This window comes from Buceros rhinoceros, unplaced genomic scaffold (assembly GCF_000710305.1).
Source record: "Buceros rhinoceros silvestris isolate BGI_N320 unplaced genomic scaffold, ASM71030v1 scaffold1377, whole genome shotgun sequence".
In the NCBI taxonomy this organism is placed as follows: domain Eukaryota; kingdom Metazoa; phylum Chordata; class Aves; order Bucerotiformes; family Bucerotidae; genus Buceros; species Buceros rhinoceros.
The window spans coordinates 1-16,183 of record NW_010420221.1 but is presented as its reverse complement, the minus strand read 5'-3'; the positions used below and the strand labels follow the sequence as shown (position 1 = coordinate 16,183).

Genomic DNA, 16,183 nt, shown 5'->3' with positions numbered 1-16,183 from the left:
TGTTTTTTTGTCAATATAAATGTAAAAAGAAGGGGGGGGGGGGGGGGGGGGGGGGGGAGGGGGAGTCTAGAAACGTTCCTGATCCGTCATACTTACTAACTAAAGTAACTAGTACTAGCTGTCACACACCCAGGTTTCTTTCCAACACTGCAAATTTTTAATTTAACACTAAACTAGAAAAGCCCTGTTCTGAAAGAGACAAGGTGTCACACACTGATCAGAGCTGTAATTCAAGAGAAACCACACTGAGAATCGAAAGACCCTTACGGTGCATCACCCATATGTGTACTCATAACATGAGGAAGGTATTGTGAATACTGTCTCATCCTCTGAGCACACAGCTGCTGCATTCAGAGGCATTTTACAAGTGGCTGAGGCTTTTTTCAGGTTTTCATTCCTACTGGGGGTGTCAAACTGCATCAGATTTGGGTTTTGTCTTTTTTTTTTTTTTTTTTTTTTTTACAGGAAATTATATAAATGCATCAGGGCAGAAGACTGAGTGCTTCGCCCAAAGCTGAGCTAATCCACTGCCTTGGGATTTCCAAGATAATCAATGACCAAGTGTTAGCAGACATGAAGAAGAAAGTTAGGTAATAAAGGAACGATCGTTATTTGATATAAACTTGGGACCAGATGCTAATGTATCTTAAATAAAATATACATCTTGATAATGATTTTTTGTTCGAAGATTTAATTATTAAGAATCCCAAAAAAGGCAGACGGGCTGTATAAAATAATAATTAAAAAAATCACAATCTTCTTGTCTTCATGTACAGCAAGTTTTAAAACTCTCCTTAGCAAAACATGGAGATTTTTAGACTAATGCAACACTTCACATGACATAACTTCCATCCAATTATAAGTCATTTTCTGCCAAGCCACACTGGAAATGTTGGGGATGAGGGCTTAATAGACTTAAAAAAAGAAAAATTAGAGCTACATTGTAGACACCTTTTGCCTCCGGTCTTTACAGTCACCAAATACGCACTTTATGTGTTGTACTATTTCTGAAGCTTCTGAAACTGTTAGGAGTGGTAGGAAACTTTGCTCCACAGACACAGGAGTTTGATAAATAAGGCTAGTTTAGCAAAACGTACATACATTAGAATTAACAAAAAGTTCTACTATAGAACAGTCCTAAATGTTCTACCCTATAACAAAATCCAAGTAAGGAAATTTACACTATGTTCACTCTACTGAAGAATGGCAGTATTCATTCATTGTACACTTATGTCACCAGGCCATTATTTTGATTGTTTTTTTTAATCATAATGATGGAAGTATTAATTAATCATCTTGGAAGGGATGTTTTTAAAAAAAATATAGCAAACTCTAGGAACTCAGAACCACATACATCCTCTGGGTTACTAAAGCCTCTTTAAGTTGTACTCATGATTTGAGAGACACAGAAATAAGAAGATATAAGGATAGATGAAATACTTGTTTGTCCAGAACTTCCAACTGAAGAACAGCTGAAGTTTGATACAGAAATATGTCTATTTTTCAATTAATCAAAGTCAAGCCAAGTACTCCTGATTATCAAGATGTTTAAAATTGTAATAAGACTAATTGTAATAATAACTAATAAAATCTCTCGTAACAGTGACAAAAGGAGACACTTTTTAGCAATATATCATTCAGAACATATGATTAAAAATAAGGGCTTCTATAAATTTCATGTAACAGAACACAGCCTCATCTTCCCACAGAAACCTCCCTCATCGAGTCAAGATTAGTTGACTTCAGCTACACTATTTCATCACAACACCCCACCCAGCCGATATATTAGTGCAGGACTCTACTACAGTATATTGTTTAATAACGGGTATACTGAGCTTTTATATCTCTCCAAGGTTATCAGAACAAAGTTTAACCACAGTTTTTAGCTTGTCACTTTATAATTTTTATCAAGTATCAACTTTACTCGTCAACTCTAAGCACCAAGGTGCAACATCACTCCACATCAATATGCTACATGTAGTTTGCTACAGACATGGTAGGAGTTCAGACTCCCGTAACAGCCCACATGGATTTAGTCAATGTAACCAGGGGGACACAGAGTCATGTGGCCTACCAGGCTCTGCTTCTCAGGAAGCTGCAATGCTCTCCAGTCTCCACTAACTAGTCCCATAGACTGTGATGAGAGTTTTGGCACCAACATTTAGGTGACATAGCAGGTGACTTAATCTGAACCTGAGTACCTACAATATATTAAATTCAAAAACTTTCTTTTGCTCAGATGTGGCAGAATCTGATTTTCTTTATGCTAAGGGAAATTACTTTAATCAAGCAAACTTCCAGCAGTACCTTGCTTGCAATCTGAATACTCAAACAGGAGTAATGTACTATTACTTTGCACTGATAATCAACAGCTACTACAAATTAAAAAAAAAAAAAAAAAGATAAAAGATGTGCATATATAGTTGTAAGTAGTCTAGTTAGAGGTGCTTTCTTCACTGGCTTCAGACTCCTCACTATGCTGCATGATGCTTTAGGTAGCCTATTGTTTTAGCATTAATAATGCTTAAAGCCTGTTCCTTGCAGCTCTGTATCCTTTTACCCAAGCTGCTGCAGCAGCATTTTCCAGAGCCTCCATGGCAGCATTGTACCTTTTATGGCTCACAGGGTGTTGTACTCATTGTCTCGCTCCTGCAAACCTCGATAATGTCATAATGACAACTTCTCCTGGGAAGTAACTGTTACTAGAGTGAGAATTATGACCCTCTCCTCCTGTTTCTCCATTCAAAGACAGTCATTCAAATACTTGATAAATATTCTCTAGTAACATAGGTGCACAAAATTTTAACAGCCAATGTGCAACATTTGCACTAGTGTTGCACACTTCAGTCATTGCTAACTGGACCATAAATAGGAACAAGCAATGAGCAGGTCTTGATGAAAAGTACATAGTAATAGGTGAAAAGCATGACGAAAAGTCATCACCATCATCACCACGTGCTGCACTGGAGAGACAGCCTCTATTCCTCTGTCTGCTTTTTAAACAGCAGAAACTCAGGAAATACACGTTCGACATTGCACTGGGAAGGTATTTAGCCCACAGCTGGAGAGCAGAGCAAAGTGGACACTATAGTAATTACAAGTGTGGCACCGAGACACTGGCTGTTGGTCTGGCAGTGACAAGAAAAGGTGTGGAAGGAGGGAAGTGAAGAGGAAGATGAGGTCAGGCAGGGAGAGGCCAAAAATCAAGAACACTGAGCGCACCTCTCCAACAGTATAGACAAACACAGCCATGGAACAATTACACCACACACTAACTCTCTTCACGAGCAAAAATCTGTAAGACTACAGTACTGAATAACACAAGTTCACGCCATGATAGCATTGCTGTTAATATAACAATTGCCATTACTCAAATACAAAGCTCTGCTTAAAACTGAGTTTGGAAATCTGAAGAAAACAGGCTTTACTGAAATACACTAAGTCTTCTTTAGCCTATAAAGTATACAGAGGCTATATTCCTCTGTGCAAATGTCCTGGTTTGAGCAGAGAGAAGGAAAAGTTCATTCCAAATACCTTTTCTTCTGACGGAAAGAGAAATTCTCTCTTCACGAATAAGGCCACATGTGTAACAGGAGGAATGGACTGAAAGCAATGCCGTAAGCTAATGCAAGGACTCAGTATTGTGTCTACCTCTGTGCTTTTCGTTCTCAAACAGCATAAATTTCAAGTTCACGACGGCAAATTTTCTCAAATAGCTTTTAATTAAACACACATTTGTAGAGTAAGTGGTAAACGTTTTATCCAAGAAGAGAAAAATAACAGTTTTGCTGCTGGCCGCATCTAACCAAGGTAAAATTAGGTCTTTGCACAAGAACAACAAACTTGATCTTACACATGCAAGCCCAGCCGAGCAGAAAGGATCTAAGGTTTGCAAGGGTACTCTTTCGCACCTATTAGCAGATCAAAGCTTCCAGCCCCCTACTTTGAGAATATTTCTACTAACTTTCGCATGAATAAGGACACAAAAATAGCAAGATCAAATTCTTTAAAATAGTCTTTCCTGTTACACATTTCTTTCTTCCACTGTGTTCCTGTAAGTTTTCACCCCACACAGGGTCCAGAAAATTCCTAACGCTCAAAATGTGCCAGCTCAGAAACATGGGTACTTCTTCAGACTGAAACTAACAATCATGAGTATGACAGTCCGATCCCTTAAAACATGAATCCGCTTTTCATCATCCACTATTTATCACATATAAATATTTTTACATACATTTATATGTTTAAAGGTCTCATTTCACATGGGACTATTCTGCTGAAAATTAAGTTAATCATTACTTATTAAATAAGCATAACTGATTACAACAAATTTATTAGAAATAGGATTAATAAAAAAAAGTATCAGTCTTTTTTTCCGATCAAGAAAATGCTAGCAACGCTTTGGTATTTTGTCTAGTTCTACTATATTGGCCAGGATTTGTAATAAGAAGAATAAAATAAAAAGGGTTTATGAAATCCTGAACAATCTGGAAAAATCCTTATTGTGGGAAAAGAAGCATGCTATTAGCATGTTTATATTTCTACATAGCTTGAAAATATGTTGCAAACACGCAACAGATGGTCTGACGTTATTTGACGTGGTTTAGGTTTTTTAAACCATCTGCAGCCCCATCCTCTCTGAAAAAGGCAGCTTAGCTGGGATTTGCCTGCAATTTATCAGTGAGTTTAGACTGCATTTGCCACAGTCATAACAGCAGCTGCCTTGGCCCACGACCAGGCCTTGGTCACTTCCGAAACCATTATGTAAGCCCTACACCTAGCAGTATTAAAACGTGTCATACTTCAAATGGTAAGGATATTTTTACCAAATTTACCTACGAGGTTATAAAAAACAGGAAGATACCTTTAATTAACATTTAAAAGCCACAAATTATCACGAAATTTTTTTTGCGCCTCTGGCTAAGAGCTCCATTGCGAGAACCTGTGATATATTATTCAGATGGTAAATCGTAGTACTTCAGACATCACAATATTTTAATGCACTGCTAACCCATATATTAAAGGAACTACTGGGAACAAGAATTGCTAAAAGAACATTACTTACTGTTTTTAAGAGAAGGCAGTGAAAGCAAAGAGATCGCTATTTCTAAAAGAGATTCTGCTTTCTTTTTGCTAAAGAGATGACAGTGATTTTATATAAAAGCATGCAAAAGTTCTAGATGAAATGTATGAACTACATACTCTTAAAGAAGCCTCTAATCAGCTTAATAGTACCAATTTCATGTTCAGACTATGGCTGTACTTGCACCAATAAAACTCTAAGACAGACCATACCGTTGCACTTGTTGCATCCTGGAATGCTCTAGCTGCACCATCCTGCTGGGGCTCCTGTGAAGTGGCAGAGTGGTTCAATCTTGATGTGTTTGAGGGTCCAGCATCGGACTTCCTGGATGAATTTACTTCCGCCTACAAGGAGCAGATATGTATGCTTCAGAGACAAGATCAAAATTGCTTCAAAAAGATTTGGCTTGTTTGGGAATGTTTGGTTTATTGTACGGAGAATGTGAGACCTACTGAAACGCAATAATCAAGTAAGCCAACTGCATTTCAGTTACACACCAACAGGTTTAAGAAATTCTCATTCCTTAGAAATAAGGCTACCGATACGCAAACATCAGTTCAGAAATCATTTTTAAGTTCATTTGCACATAACACTCAAAAACCACACAGATATATAAAGCAAAAAAAGAAAATTCTTTAGAAGGACAATCTTATAACAGAAGTAACACCTGTTTCTCATGTCCTTAAGTGAATGCTGACTACTGCTGTTACAAGTGAACTAACGCAGTGTTTCTGGGCAGGGCTGACAGCCCCCAGGAGTGTTAATTTCAAGTGGCTATACCAGTTCTAGTACCACAGCTGCCTCCCAGCCAGAGTGAGCATATATGGAGACAGTGCTACGCTGTGCCAGGAACACACACCTCAGTTTCCAGTATTTAAATTTCAGCACAAGCAGAGCGGAATAAAAAATACAAGATTTATAATACTGCTTTTGTATGCATTTATAAAATGTCTAATAGGCAGCAATTTCCAGAATTTAGGTTTCAGGCTTCTGGGAATTTGAGGTAAGAGATCAGCAGTTAACACATAGACGATCTTGAACAAACCTCTTGTTTAAACAGTATATATGCCTGCAACAATCCCTTGGGAATGAAAAAGGACATAGCATCATAGTCCTCAACTGAAACACTTTAAAATTTACCCACATTAAAAGAAAAGTCATGACCAGATCAATTTTTATCAGCAAGCAAGTCACCTCCCAAGTCACGCGTCTAGATCTTAACTTATTATAAAGATGACAATTCCAAATCTAATACCCGTCTTCAAATGCAGATATAAGTGGTGGCAGTAGTGCTAAGAAACACAGACAGTTGATTAGAAACCCACCAGTTATGGTGATAACAAGCTGGTAAGATCACAAGATAAAAATATTCTTTCACTATACTATTTTGTGTGAAGTAATTAATATACATCAAGAAACAGAGAATTTATCTCTGCAGAATCCAAAAAAGTATGTCACTGAAACAGCTTGAAGATGAATTTAAAAGTTAAGAACACTTATAATCTGTCAACACTGCTTTCCTTCTGCATTTGACTATCACAAACTCTAATATTAGATAGGACAAGTTATGACTCAAATATGGACCACCAACAAAGCAACACAGGATTATGAACAATTTAGGTTGGAATGGACTTCCTCAAATTAGTCACGTTCAGTCATGTTTTGAGCACCTCCAAAGCTGGGGATTCCACAGTCTCTCTGCATGGCCTGCTCCAGTATTTGACAATCCACAAGACGAACTTCCTGTTCCCGTATCCAACTGTAAGTTTCTTCCCTAGAACCCGTGACCACTGCTTTTCATACATCTGCTTTTTCCAAGAAGTGCTTGCTTTAATCTTTACTGTTAATCTCTATAAAGCACATACACTAAAATGAATCAAATGTACATTTTGTAGTGTATGAAAACACTAAGTCTGCTAGTATGCTAGACTGAAGTCACACTAACATTCAACAAAATAAAGTACTTGAAAGTTCCCAAAACTGAAATATCTTTTTTTGTCATCTAGCCTCTCTTTTCTCCAGCCCTCACCTCTGCTTCCAGAAAAGCTGGAGAGAACACAGACATCAAGGAAGGAAGATCAACATATGTAAACATAATTATGAGGGTGAGTGAAGAATTAATTTTACTGCAAAATAGGCCTTGTGATGACAACATGTAGATAAGCTATATTGTTTTACAGTTATATGTATGCTATTAGTCATCTATCTTTTCCTTTTTTCTTTTAAGTGGAAAGGAATTTGTGGTATAGTGCACCTAAAATGCACAAAACAATTTGCAAGTCAATATAAAGCTGATTACAAAAAATTTAATTTTCTATTACAACAGACAGGAACAAAGGTGAAGGCTCACAGAAGCAGGAAAACTGTAATGAGGAAATACGGTTTGTTATTTTTTTCTCCTGAATTTCATATTCCTTTCTCAGTAAGACACATGGGGTTGTTTGCTTTTTTTTTTTTTTTTTTAAAGTTACCATCTTGCTTAAGGCTGGTATGAAATAATTTTTCATAATCCCTTGATCACCCAGAAAAAGTTAGGAAATCTCTTCTTTAAGGATCAACATAATGCAGAGATTGCTAATACGTTTGCTAGTAGAGAGGCTATCTCAAATTTTACACTCAATCAGCAATCTGATGTTAAATCTTACCCCCAAAATTGACACGGAATATATCCAAATGATTGAAAACTTTTGTAAGCCCTGCTTGCAATTCATACTATTAGTTTACTACCAACACATCAGTGGAATGCCAATGCCTAACATCAATTGAACAAACAATAACAAAGCCAAGCAAAGAAAAGGAGCAGTAAACTTAGAAATAAAATTCCATAGGAGAAAGGGAGGGAAGGTGCAACCAGGGGACTGAACTGATTTACCTTGTAAAAAACCCACAATGGATTGTAAAAGGGTGTAGAAACCTGAGGCTTTTAATTTTTCCCTTGCTTAGTGCTTGTTTTTAGGAGATGGAGTTAAGTATGTGGATACATACACACCAATATTCTTTAGAGACTGATACCCTTAAATCTTTCATTTTAAAACTGCATGAAGTATGAAATGTTGGTTAAGAGTTCTTTCTAACAACAACAACAAAAATTCCTATGCTTTTTAATCCTCATATATTGTAAAAAAGCCAGGAGCAGTCAGTCCATTGCTTTCCAAGTAGCTCAACATTAAAACTCTGTCCCTGTATGGCATCTTTATAAAATATTTTGAGATGCAGACACAACTATATCAACACATCTAGATGTGAGATCTCACACAAACACCCAGGTCCTGCAAAATGGGCAGCGATGCTCAGTAGGAAGCAATCTTTACCTTCATGACGCGCACAGCAAAAAAAAAAAAAAAACCAAAACCAACGAACTTTTAGGACAGTGTTAGGAGAACACTGATGATAGAAGGGGACATATTAGCATCCCTGACCTTAGTGAGGACTTACTCTGCACCAATGCCACACTTGCATAACATGTTTCACTGTAGATCCCTGCCTTCATGCACAGTAGTCTTCTTTAGTGGCTGATTTAAGAATTTCATGGGAATCCCAGTGAAAAACAACATTATGCATGCAAGACATGCAAATTTGTAAGGCAAGTATTTGGCTAAACAAACCTCACTTCTATTGAAAAAACAAGCTATAGAACACATTTTTGGGTAACAGCAACTTTCATACCAGAGTCCAACTTTCAGTATCTTCATCTGCAGAGTAGTTCAAAAGAATTTGCAACCATTTTTCAGTAGGAGTACACTTTATTCCTTCCATAAGCCAAAAGAAGAAAAAAAAAATTCACAAAGGAAAATAATTTAGGTTAGCTTTGCCCAAGTTTTTCTAACACTTCTATGGTACTACTAATTCTGAACAATGTAATCAAGTTATTAGTGACTGAAAACATGGAAGTAAAAGCGCCATAGTTCGGCAGTTCTTATCACAGTGATCACCACCGAAATTAAAACTAATCTATCAGGGTTTGAGACGCGCAATTTATTAATTGGCAAGTTTCCAGAGATCCACTCCTTATTTTCTCTATCAGACTGTCCTAAAAAAAACCCACAAACAAGTTTCCACATAGTGATTGATGAAGATTTATGAAATTATGAATGTTTCTGCAATTTACAAGTTTCTCCTCAATTTTTTTTTTAATTATGTACAACAGAGATAAAAGTTTAAACAGTGACTTTACCTTGAATCTAATTTGTCTGGCAAGCTCTTTAGCCTCCTTGTCTGCCTGGCTTGACACGCTTCCAGGTGTTAGTGGTAAGAGGGCTGTCTTCATAGATGCGCCACAAATTTCACAGCAGAAGTTCTGTGACCTGGCCACAAATGACATAGCTCAAAATAGCATGTTCTCATCATGTCCTCGTGCGCTTGTTCAAACAAACTATTCACAAAACAATCCACAGAAAGACAAGTGGTGTCAAGACCAGTAGCTTACAAGTACTTTCCTCTGCCTGAAATCATAGCATCTTGAAGAACCTACGTTGAGAATTATCTGTACTACAAATAAACATTCTCATGTCATTTGGGAAGGTATTAACAACTGACTGACTTACATATTATCTAGATATCATCTATACTTTAAAATGGTAACAAAACATTAATAAAACTTACTTTGTACCTGCAGCAAATTAAAATTTTAAGTTATAACGATCTAGCTATTACTACAAAAATCCAGGAGCTTGCACCTCAAATCGAGGAATTTCAGCTTCTGCAAGAGCATTACCTATCCTCTCTCGCACACACAACTTGTCTGCAGGGCACACTGCAGGCAGCTCTCCAAGCCAGCGAGAAACTACACAGCCTTGGCAGTAGTAAGACCAACCCTATCTCTCAGCATGGTTAATTAGCTTTGACTCAGTGCCACGCCAACAGGAAAGCTGCAGCTTCCAAATGGCTCAGACTACAGGTAGAATAAGCTCACAACTACCTGCAAAATAAGTTACTAGCTACAATTTAGAATACAGTAACTTTGCTTATAAGACAGGCATACGGTCTTTAAAGTACCTTCTCCTCCCCAGATGGGGAAAGGAGAAAGACCAAAAAAAAGATCCTGTTGATAGAAGACTTAATCTAAGGATAACCACAGAATAAGCTAAAGTTGGGAGGGACCTCTAGAGATCAGTTAAGTCCAGTCTTCTTTCTCAAACCAGGGCCAAGCAGAACACATTGCTCAGGTCTGTTTCCAGTCACATTTTTAATACCTCCAAAGACAGAGACTCTACCACCTCTGTGAGCAACCTGTGCTAGTGCTTTGGCCATCTTAACAGTAAAAGACGTGTTTTCTTGCATTCGCATTGAATTTTGTGTTTTCAGTTTGCACCCACTGCCTCTTGTCTTGTCACTGGATCCCACTTGAGAAGAACCTGGTTCTGCCTTTACACCTTCCTTTCAGGTATTTGTACACATGGGTAAGATCCCCTGAGCTTTGTTTTCTCCATGCTGAACACTTCCAGTCTGTTAGCCTTCCCCTGTACGAAACATGTTCCAGCCCCTCAATCATCTTTGTGACATTGGAATGGATTCGCTCCAGTAAGCCTGTATCTTTCTTGTACCCTGACCTGGACCCAGCCCTAACCTGGACCCAACACTCCTGATCATTTCATCACAGAATCATTTTGATTGGAAGAGACCTTTAAGATCATCAAGTCCAACGGTTCACCCTGCTCTGCCAGGGTCCCTAAACCATGTCCATCAATTTCCCTCCACGCTGCAATTACCACTGTACCACAATGTTAATAACATCTCTAAGCCTGAATTTCAGATAAGCCTCTAATTTGACCATACAATGCCTGAAGAAGCACAGCCCTCTCGAAGTATTATATACATAAGGCATAGAACTTTAATATCTGGAATAAATGCAAGAGAACACACTGAAGTGACTTTCAACTCAATGCCTTACCTGAAGAGAGAGTACATATATATGTACCTACAGTAACAAACTTAGTGCTTACTTCTTTGCAAGAGCTCTTCTTTCTTCAGGGGTATAATCTAGAGATCCTATTGCTCCTTCACCTTTGGTTGGCATAAATCCGATAATGGCTAGTAAAGCTGTTCTTACTAAAATGGGAAAACAGAGTTAGAAACAAGGTTGCAGAAACAACTGTTATTTCATCTCACGTTATACTCACTATAGAAAAGTCACAGTTCTGCCTGCAAAACTTAATTTTGTCCAAAGAGGTGGTCTGAATTTCATACAAGCAGCACTGTTTTTTTCATATACAGCAAAGCTTTCTTCATTTTCTTAAACTTCACATTATAAATGAAAGGTAAGGTCTTATTCTTCTACCAGCCAACAGAGAGAAGAAAAGATAAATTGTCACAAAAACGCATCATCAATACAAAGATTAGTCCTGGACTTTAAAAATGGGTTCTGTAGGAAAAAGGGTAAGGCAGAACTAATATATAAATGCAGGGAAAAGAAGAGGAGGATTCATAACACATTCTTCTTTTTGTGTCTATTTTCTACCAGACACAAATTCTGCAATTTAGTTGTACACAAGCTCAGTGATCTTCTTTTATAAAATGTATTGCAGAACTTGTTCCGGTTATGTCATCATGCTGGGGAAGGGGCTTACTTAAATACTAATAACAGCTCATATTAGAATTGTCAAACAAAATATCTCTTTTGTCAATATCTATCCTTCAATTTTGTTTTACATAGTCATGAAATTTAAGAATTCAAGACACTTTTCTAGTAGATTTGGTAAATAAATACCACATGAAGTACCACAAAATAGAGATAGAATATTTACATTTCCCACTTAGAAGACAGTACTTTCTACTCTTTAAAAAAGGAAGAGACTTTACAAAAGTTGAAGAGTGGTCTAGAAAATTCCTGGGATCTTATCAACATATTTTAAAAGTGCACCTGATACCCAAAGAAATAATCGATGTACTGTACTTAGCAAAATTAAATTTACATAAACACACAAATATTGCTTTGGATACATTGTGCCAATTCTCAATTCCTGTGATAATGCAACTAAAAAAAAAAGGTAAAAAACCCTTCAGTTGTTCTGAAGGTTTCCTCTTGAGTGTTCAGAAGTATAGCATCAGAATTAGAAGCTGACCACACTTCCTTCTATCAATATTCAAGCTGATTTTACAAAAATGTGGTAAAGTAATAGGATTTAAAGTATTTTCATACGAACAAAAAAAAACCACCACCCCGAAGAATATTCTAAGTAGTCTGAAAATTCTTAACACTTGTGCATCCAAATAAATAAGACCTTACCATCACTCCTCAGTTTCTCAACCCTTTCACCCAGCATGTATTTAATACCATTCCCAAATCCTCCTACATTGCTTTTTCATGACTTTACATTTCTCAAATTGTCTCATACTTTCACGCCTTCAAAATCTCCTTTTCCACTACAAACATTCTCTATGAGATTTTTTTTCAGTTTAAAGATCTAGTTACTTGATGGGGGTAACATTTTCCAAATAATTGTTACTCACTACTCCATGAAGGCTGCCATGTTTCAGGATGATGCCCCGAGATGCTTAAACAAATTTTCTTCCCCACTTCAAACCTGCCATTGGCCTTTAAAGGAAGAAGGCGGATATAATAAAACATGCTGGAAGATAACTTGGATTTTGGTACAAGTTGCAAAAATCAAACAAATCTATATGCAAACATGTGATAATTATATTACAGCCAACCTCACAAAATTGGCATTCAGATTTCTGAACAAAGAAGTCTGCCATCAGCCTTTTCTTGGCTTCCTCATGCATGAAGAAACACTTAACTGATACCTCACATGTCCCAGTATGACATGGTGGTTTGCCTGTTGCTTCTGTAACCATCTTAAACTGGCAGCATTGTCTGTATGACGCCATCTTTCTTACAAAGATAACACTATTTTAAATGCCAAGAATCTCTCTCAGACACAGTTAAATTGACCACGTAAAAACTACTAAATGTGCTTACCGTCAGCAAAATAATGTTGGGTGGTTTCATGGGATATTCAGATGGTAGTACTATTCGCCCATGATAAATCCCTCCATCAAAATCTGAATCTGGAGGGCCTCTAACAGTAAAGTGCCATTCAAAAAGATTATCCTAAAATGTCCCCACCAAAGGGAGAAGAAAAAAATAAGAGAGTGTGTCAAAGAAGCAGACAACTAAACACCATGCTAAAGAAACACTGCACAGCAGAAGTTTTAAGAAGTCACAATCAAATGGAGAATAAGACAACCAATATAGTACTAAGACTCTAGTTAAGAGAATAAAATATTGTCACTTTCTGGTAATTTTCTTACATAATAGCTTTGCTGAAACACTCAAATTCATTACTCAAGCTATTCACTCTGGCTGCATCAGCTATGAAAAAAGTTCTATGACCTGACAGATGGAAAATTGAGTCTACTAAGGGAAAACTGGGTCTTTGCCTCAGTCAGTAATAACTTCTAGAGAACCAAGGGAGACCCACCCTAAGAAAGAACATTAATGAAGGCTTCCCCAAAGCCCCTTCCATGCCCATGTCAACACAGGGACTTGACTCACACCCCGAAGAATTCCAGTCCTCTTTTGCTTCTCCATAAATAATTTTGAAAGAGCTACTGTGCCTTACTGATCAACAGGTACACTCTGAAATTTGGAATATTATTTTTATTGGATATTAAGCTCTCTTTAAGCATTTTTTCTTTCAGATTCTGTATTTGGCTTTGTGTATGAGATCTGATGATGCCCACAACTTCCTGAACATTTACAATCAGAACAAGTCCTACTGTTAGGACAGGATTTCTCACAAGGCTTGCTGCCAGTGAACGAGACCTCTCAAGCGATGTTGAACACTGGGATCACAGGGCTGTGACTGCCCACCTAGTTACTTTTTTTTTTCAAGGATAGAAAGTAACTGTCAACATTTCCAGCATTTCCTTTCATCTGCCACTGTTCTCTTCCCAGTAAGTCCCTACTCAAACCCAGAAAAAAAACCATGACCTTCATGTGAGTTACAAGTAATAGCATGAATTAAACCTACATTTCACCACAGGAAGGTAAACAGAAGGTACAGCAAAAACTACTCATTAATTTCACAGCACCTAGGAACATGCTATTTTCCGTGCTATGTCTTTCTGTGCAATGTAAAACTGGTATTATGTACTTTCACTAACAACCTGGAACTACAATACCATTAAAGTGGAATTCTGCTGTTGATTTCCATCATAGCAAAAAGAGAACTGAATCAATTTTAAAAGGTCTGCTAGTTTCTAAATATGTACATTTAAAATACATAAGTATATAGAGAACTTAAAGTATCTATTAATAACACAGCCTAATTCAAGAACTTGCAAACGTATAGAGAAACAAACCTCCAAAGGCTGTGCATGATAATGATCTGTAGGATCCTTCAGTTCTGCAGCCTCTTTCATCAAACGCTTGACAGCTTAAAAAGAGAATGTGTAAGATATGACCATAAAGAAAAAAATTAACACACATTGTATATAAGAATGCATAAACATTTCTTGAAGTGCTCCTTCCAGCTAACTAATAATTTTCAGCACATCCCAGCTTCTTCACTGGAGTTAATAATCCAAGACACAATATAAATTACGTTGAATAAATCTAAATGAGTTAGTTATACGAGCACAAAGTTATGAAAAATATGTTGCACGGTCATAGATTTTCTGAACACTGAACAGTGAGACTAAAGTAGTTTTACATTATTAATTGCACCAAAGACATGAGGAAAAACATAGCTGTCATCAGCGGAGTTTCAGACTTTAAATACAAGATAGCCAAGACTACTGACCTCAATATTTTAATAAAGGACATAATGTGCATCTTTAAACATGCTGAAAAGCTTTATCCTGACACCTCCTGTGACTATAATATTACTACTCTCTTAATTACTCCAAAGGAGGTCACAGTAAGATTTGAGAGAAACCAACACACAGGTAGTTAGAGGAGACGAAGTTTTATACTGGATTGAAGATGCATACACCCAGCCAGAAAAATTTACCCAGGGCCTTTGTAATTTGAACCTACTAGCGAGTGTGGACACGTGGGCATTCTTCTATCCTAAAGTCAGGATAACCATTAGTTACCTTCTCCAATCTTCTATTTCAGAACAACAAGCATCACCTGTATTTTCTGCATCTCGTTTTTCCTTCCCTTTTGGTACGTCACCTGTCTGCCAAGTACCCTCCTGTGCATCACCTGTTAACGCCTAAGGAAGAACTCGGCCAAACTGAAGAACAGACTAAACATAAGAACTACAGACAAGAAATTTAAGCATGCTGCCTCATGAATAAGGTTAGGTAGAAAGTTCTTAAGTGCTCCTATTTACTGAAATAAGCACAAATACCAGTTATCTCTTTAAGCAGCTTTAGGCAGCTACTATAGGAACAGGATCCCTTAATCCATCCTCCACATTCAGTTCAAATCATGTATGTTCCTCCCACTCACGTAATTATCTAACTACAAACAAGGAGAAATACTGCCCAAATTCCCATACAGTGTAAGCATAAATATATGGTGAAAGCAAACCATAGTTCCTTAATTTACAAAGCCTGGCACCACCAACTGTAGGCTGTACAGCATGCTCAGACTCAAGTGCTTTACTCACTTTCATGACAATTTGAGGGAATATACTCTAACCTTCGTGCAGAGGAATTTTCATTCCAATCTACTGTGAGAAATCCTTTTCCTCCTTCGCACTTCTTGACAGCTATAGACAACAGCTCAAAGTTTGAGAATTTCTTAGAACCCAAAAAGCAAACAGACTATGCAGAAATTTGCTGCTGCCAGTTGTCCCAATTCTGCTGCTGCCAGAGGGAGATGTCAATTAAACACCCTGCAGAGCCCACAAGGTCACGTCACAGGCAGCAGCATTCAGACTCTGCTGAAAAACAATTTGCCTCTTTCATCTGCATTAAGGTTTACCAGTTCATTAACGAGGAATAACAAGAAAACCAGCCTGGACCAGAAAAGTCTTCAGACCCAGCACTGCTTCACAGCCAACAAGCCAGCAACACTTGCCTTCAGAAGAAAAGTGTCACGCACCAGGATGAGTTAATCCAGGAGTGAACACCCCACAAAGCAAGAAAGTACCCACAAGAAAACTGAGAATACATATAATCACAGAATCACAGAATCATCATCCG

At 37.5% G+C, this 16,183-nt stretch overlaps 1 protein-coding gene across 1 annotated transcript in view; it reads right to left on the bottom strand.

The window, feature by feature from the left end:
* UBE2J1 (ubiquitin-conjugating enzyme E2, J1) overlaps positions 1-14,459 on the bottom strand; it is a 16,676-nt gene extending 2,217 nt beyond the window's left edge. The window contains exons 1-6 of the mRNA XM_010139203.1: positions 14,390-14,459; positions 13,005-13,136; positions 12,533-12,617; positions 11,026-11,131; positions 9,258-9,387; positions 5,296-5,427 (exon numbers count right to left, since the gene is read on the bottom strand). Of these exons, the coding sequence (XP_010137505.1) occupies positions 5,296-5,427; positions 9,258-9,387; positions 11,026-11,131; positions 12,533-12,617; positions 13,005-13,136; positions 14,390-14,449 (645 nt within the window). The 5' untranslated portion in view covers positions 14,450-14,459. The remainder of the gene's footprint in view (positions 1-5,295; positions 5,428-9,257; positions 9,388-11,025; positions 11,132-12,532; positions 12,618-13,004; positions 13,137-14,389) is intronic.
* Between the last annotated feature and the right edge of the window lie 1,724 nt (positions 14,460-16,183).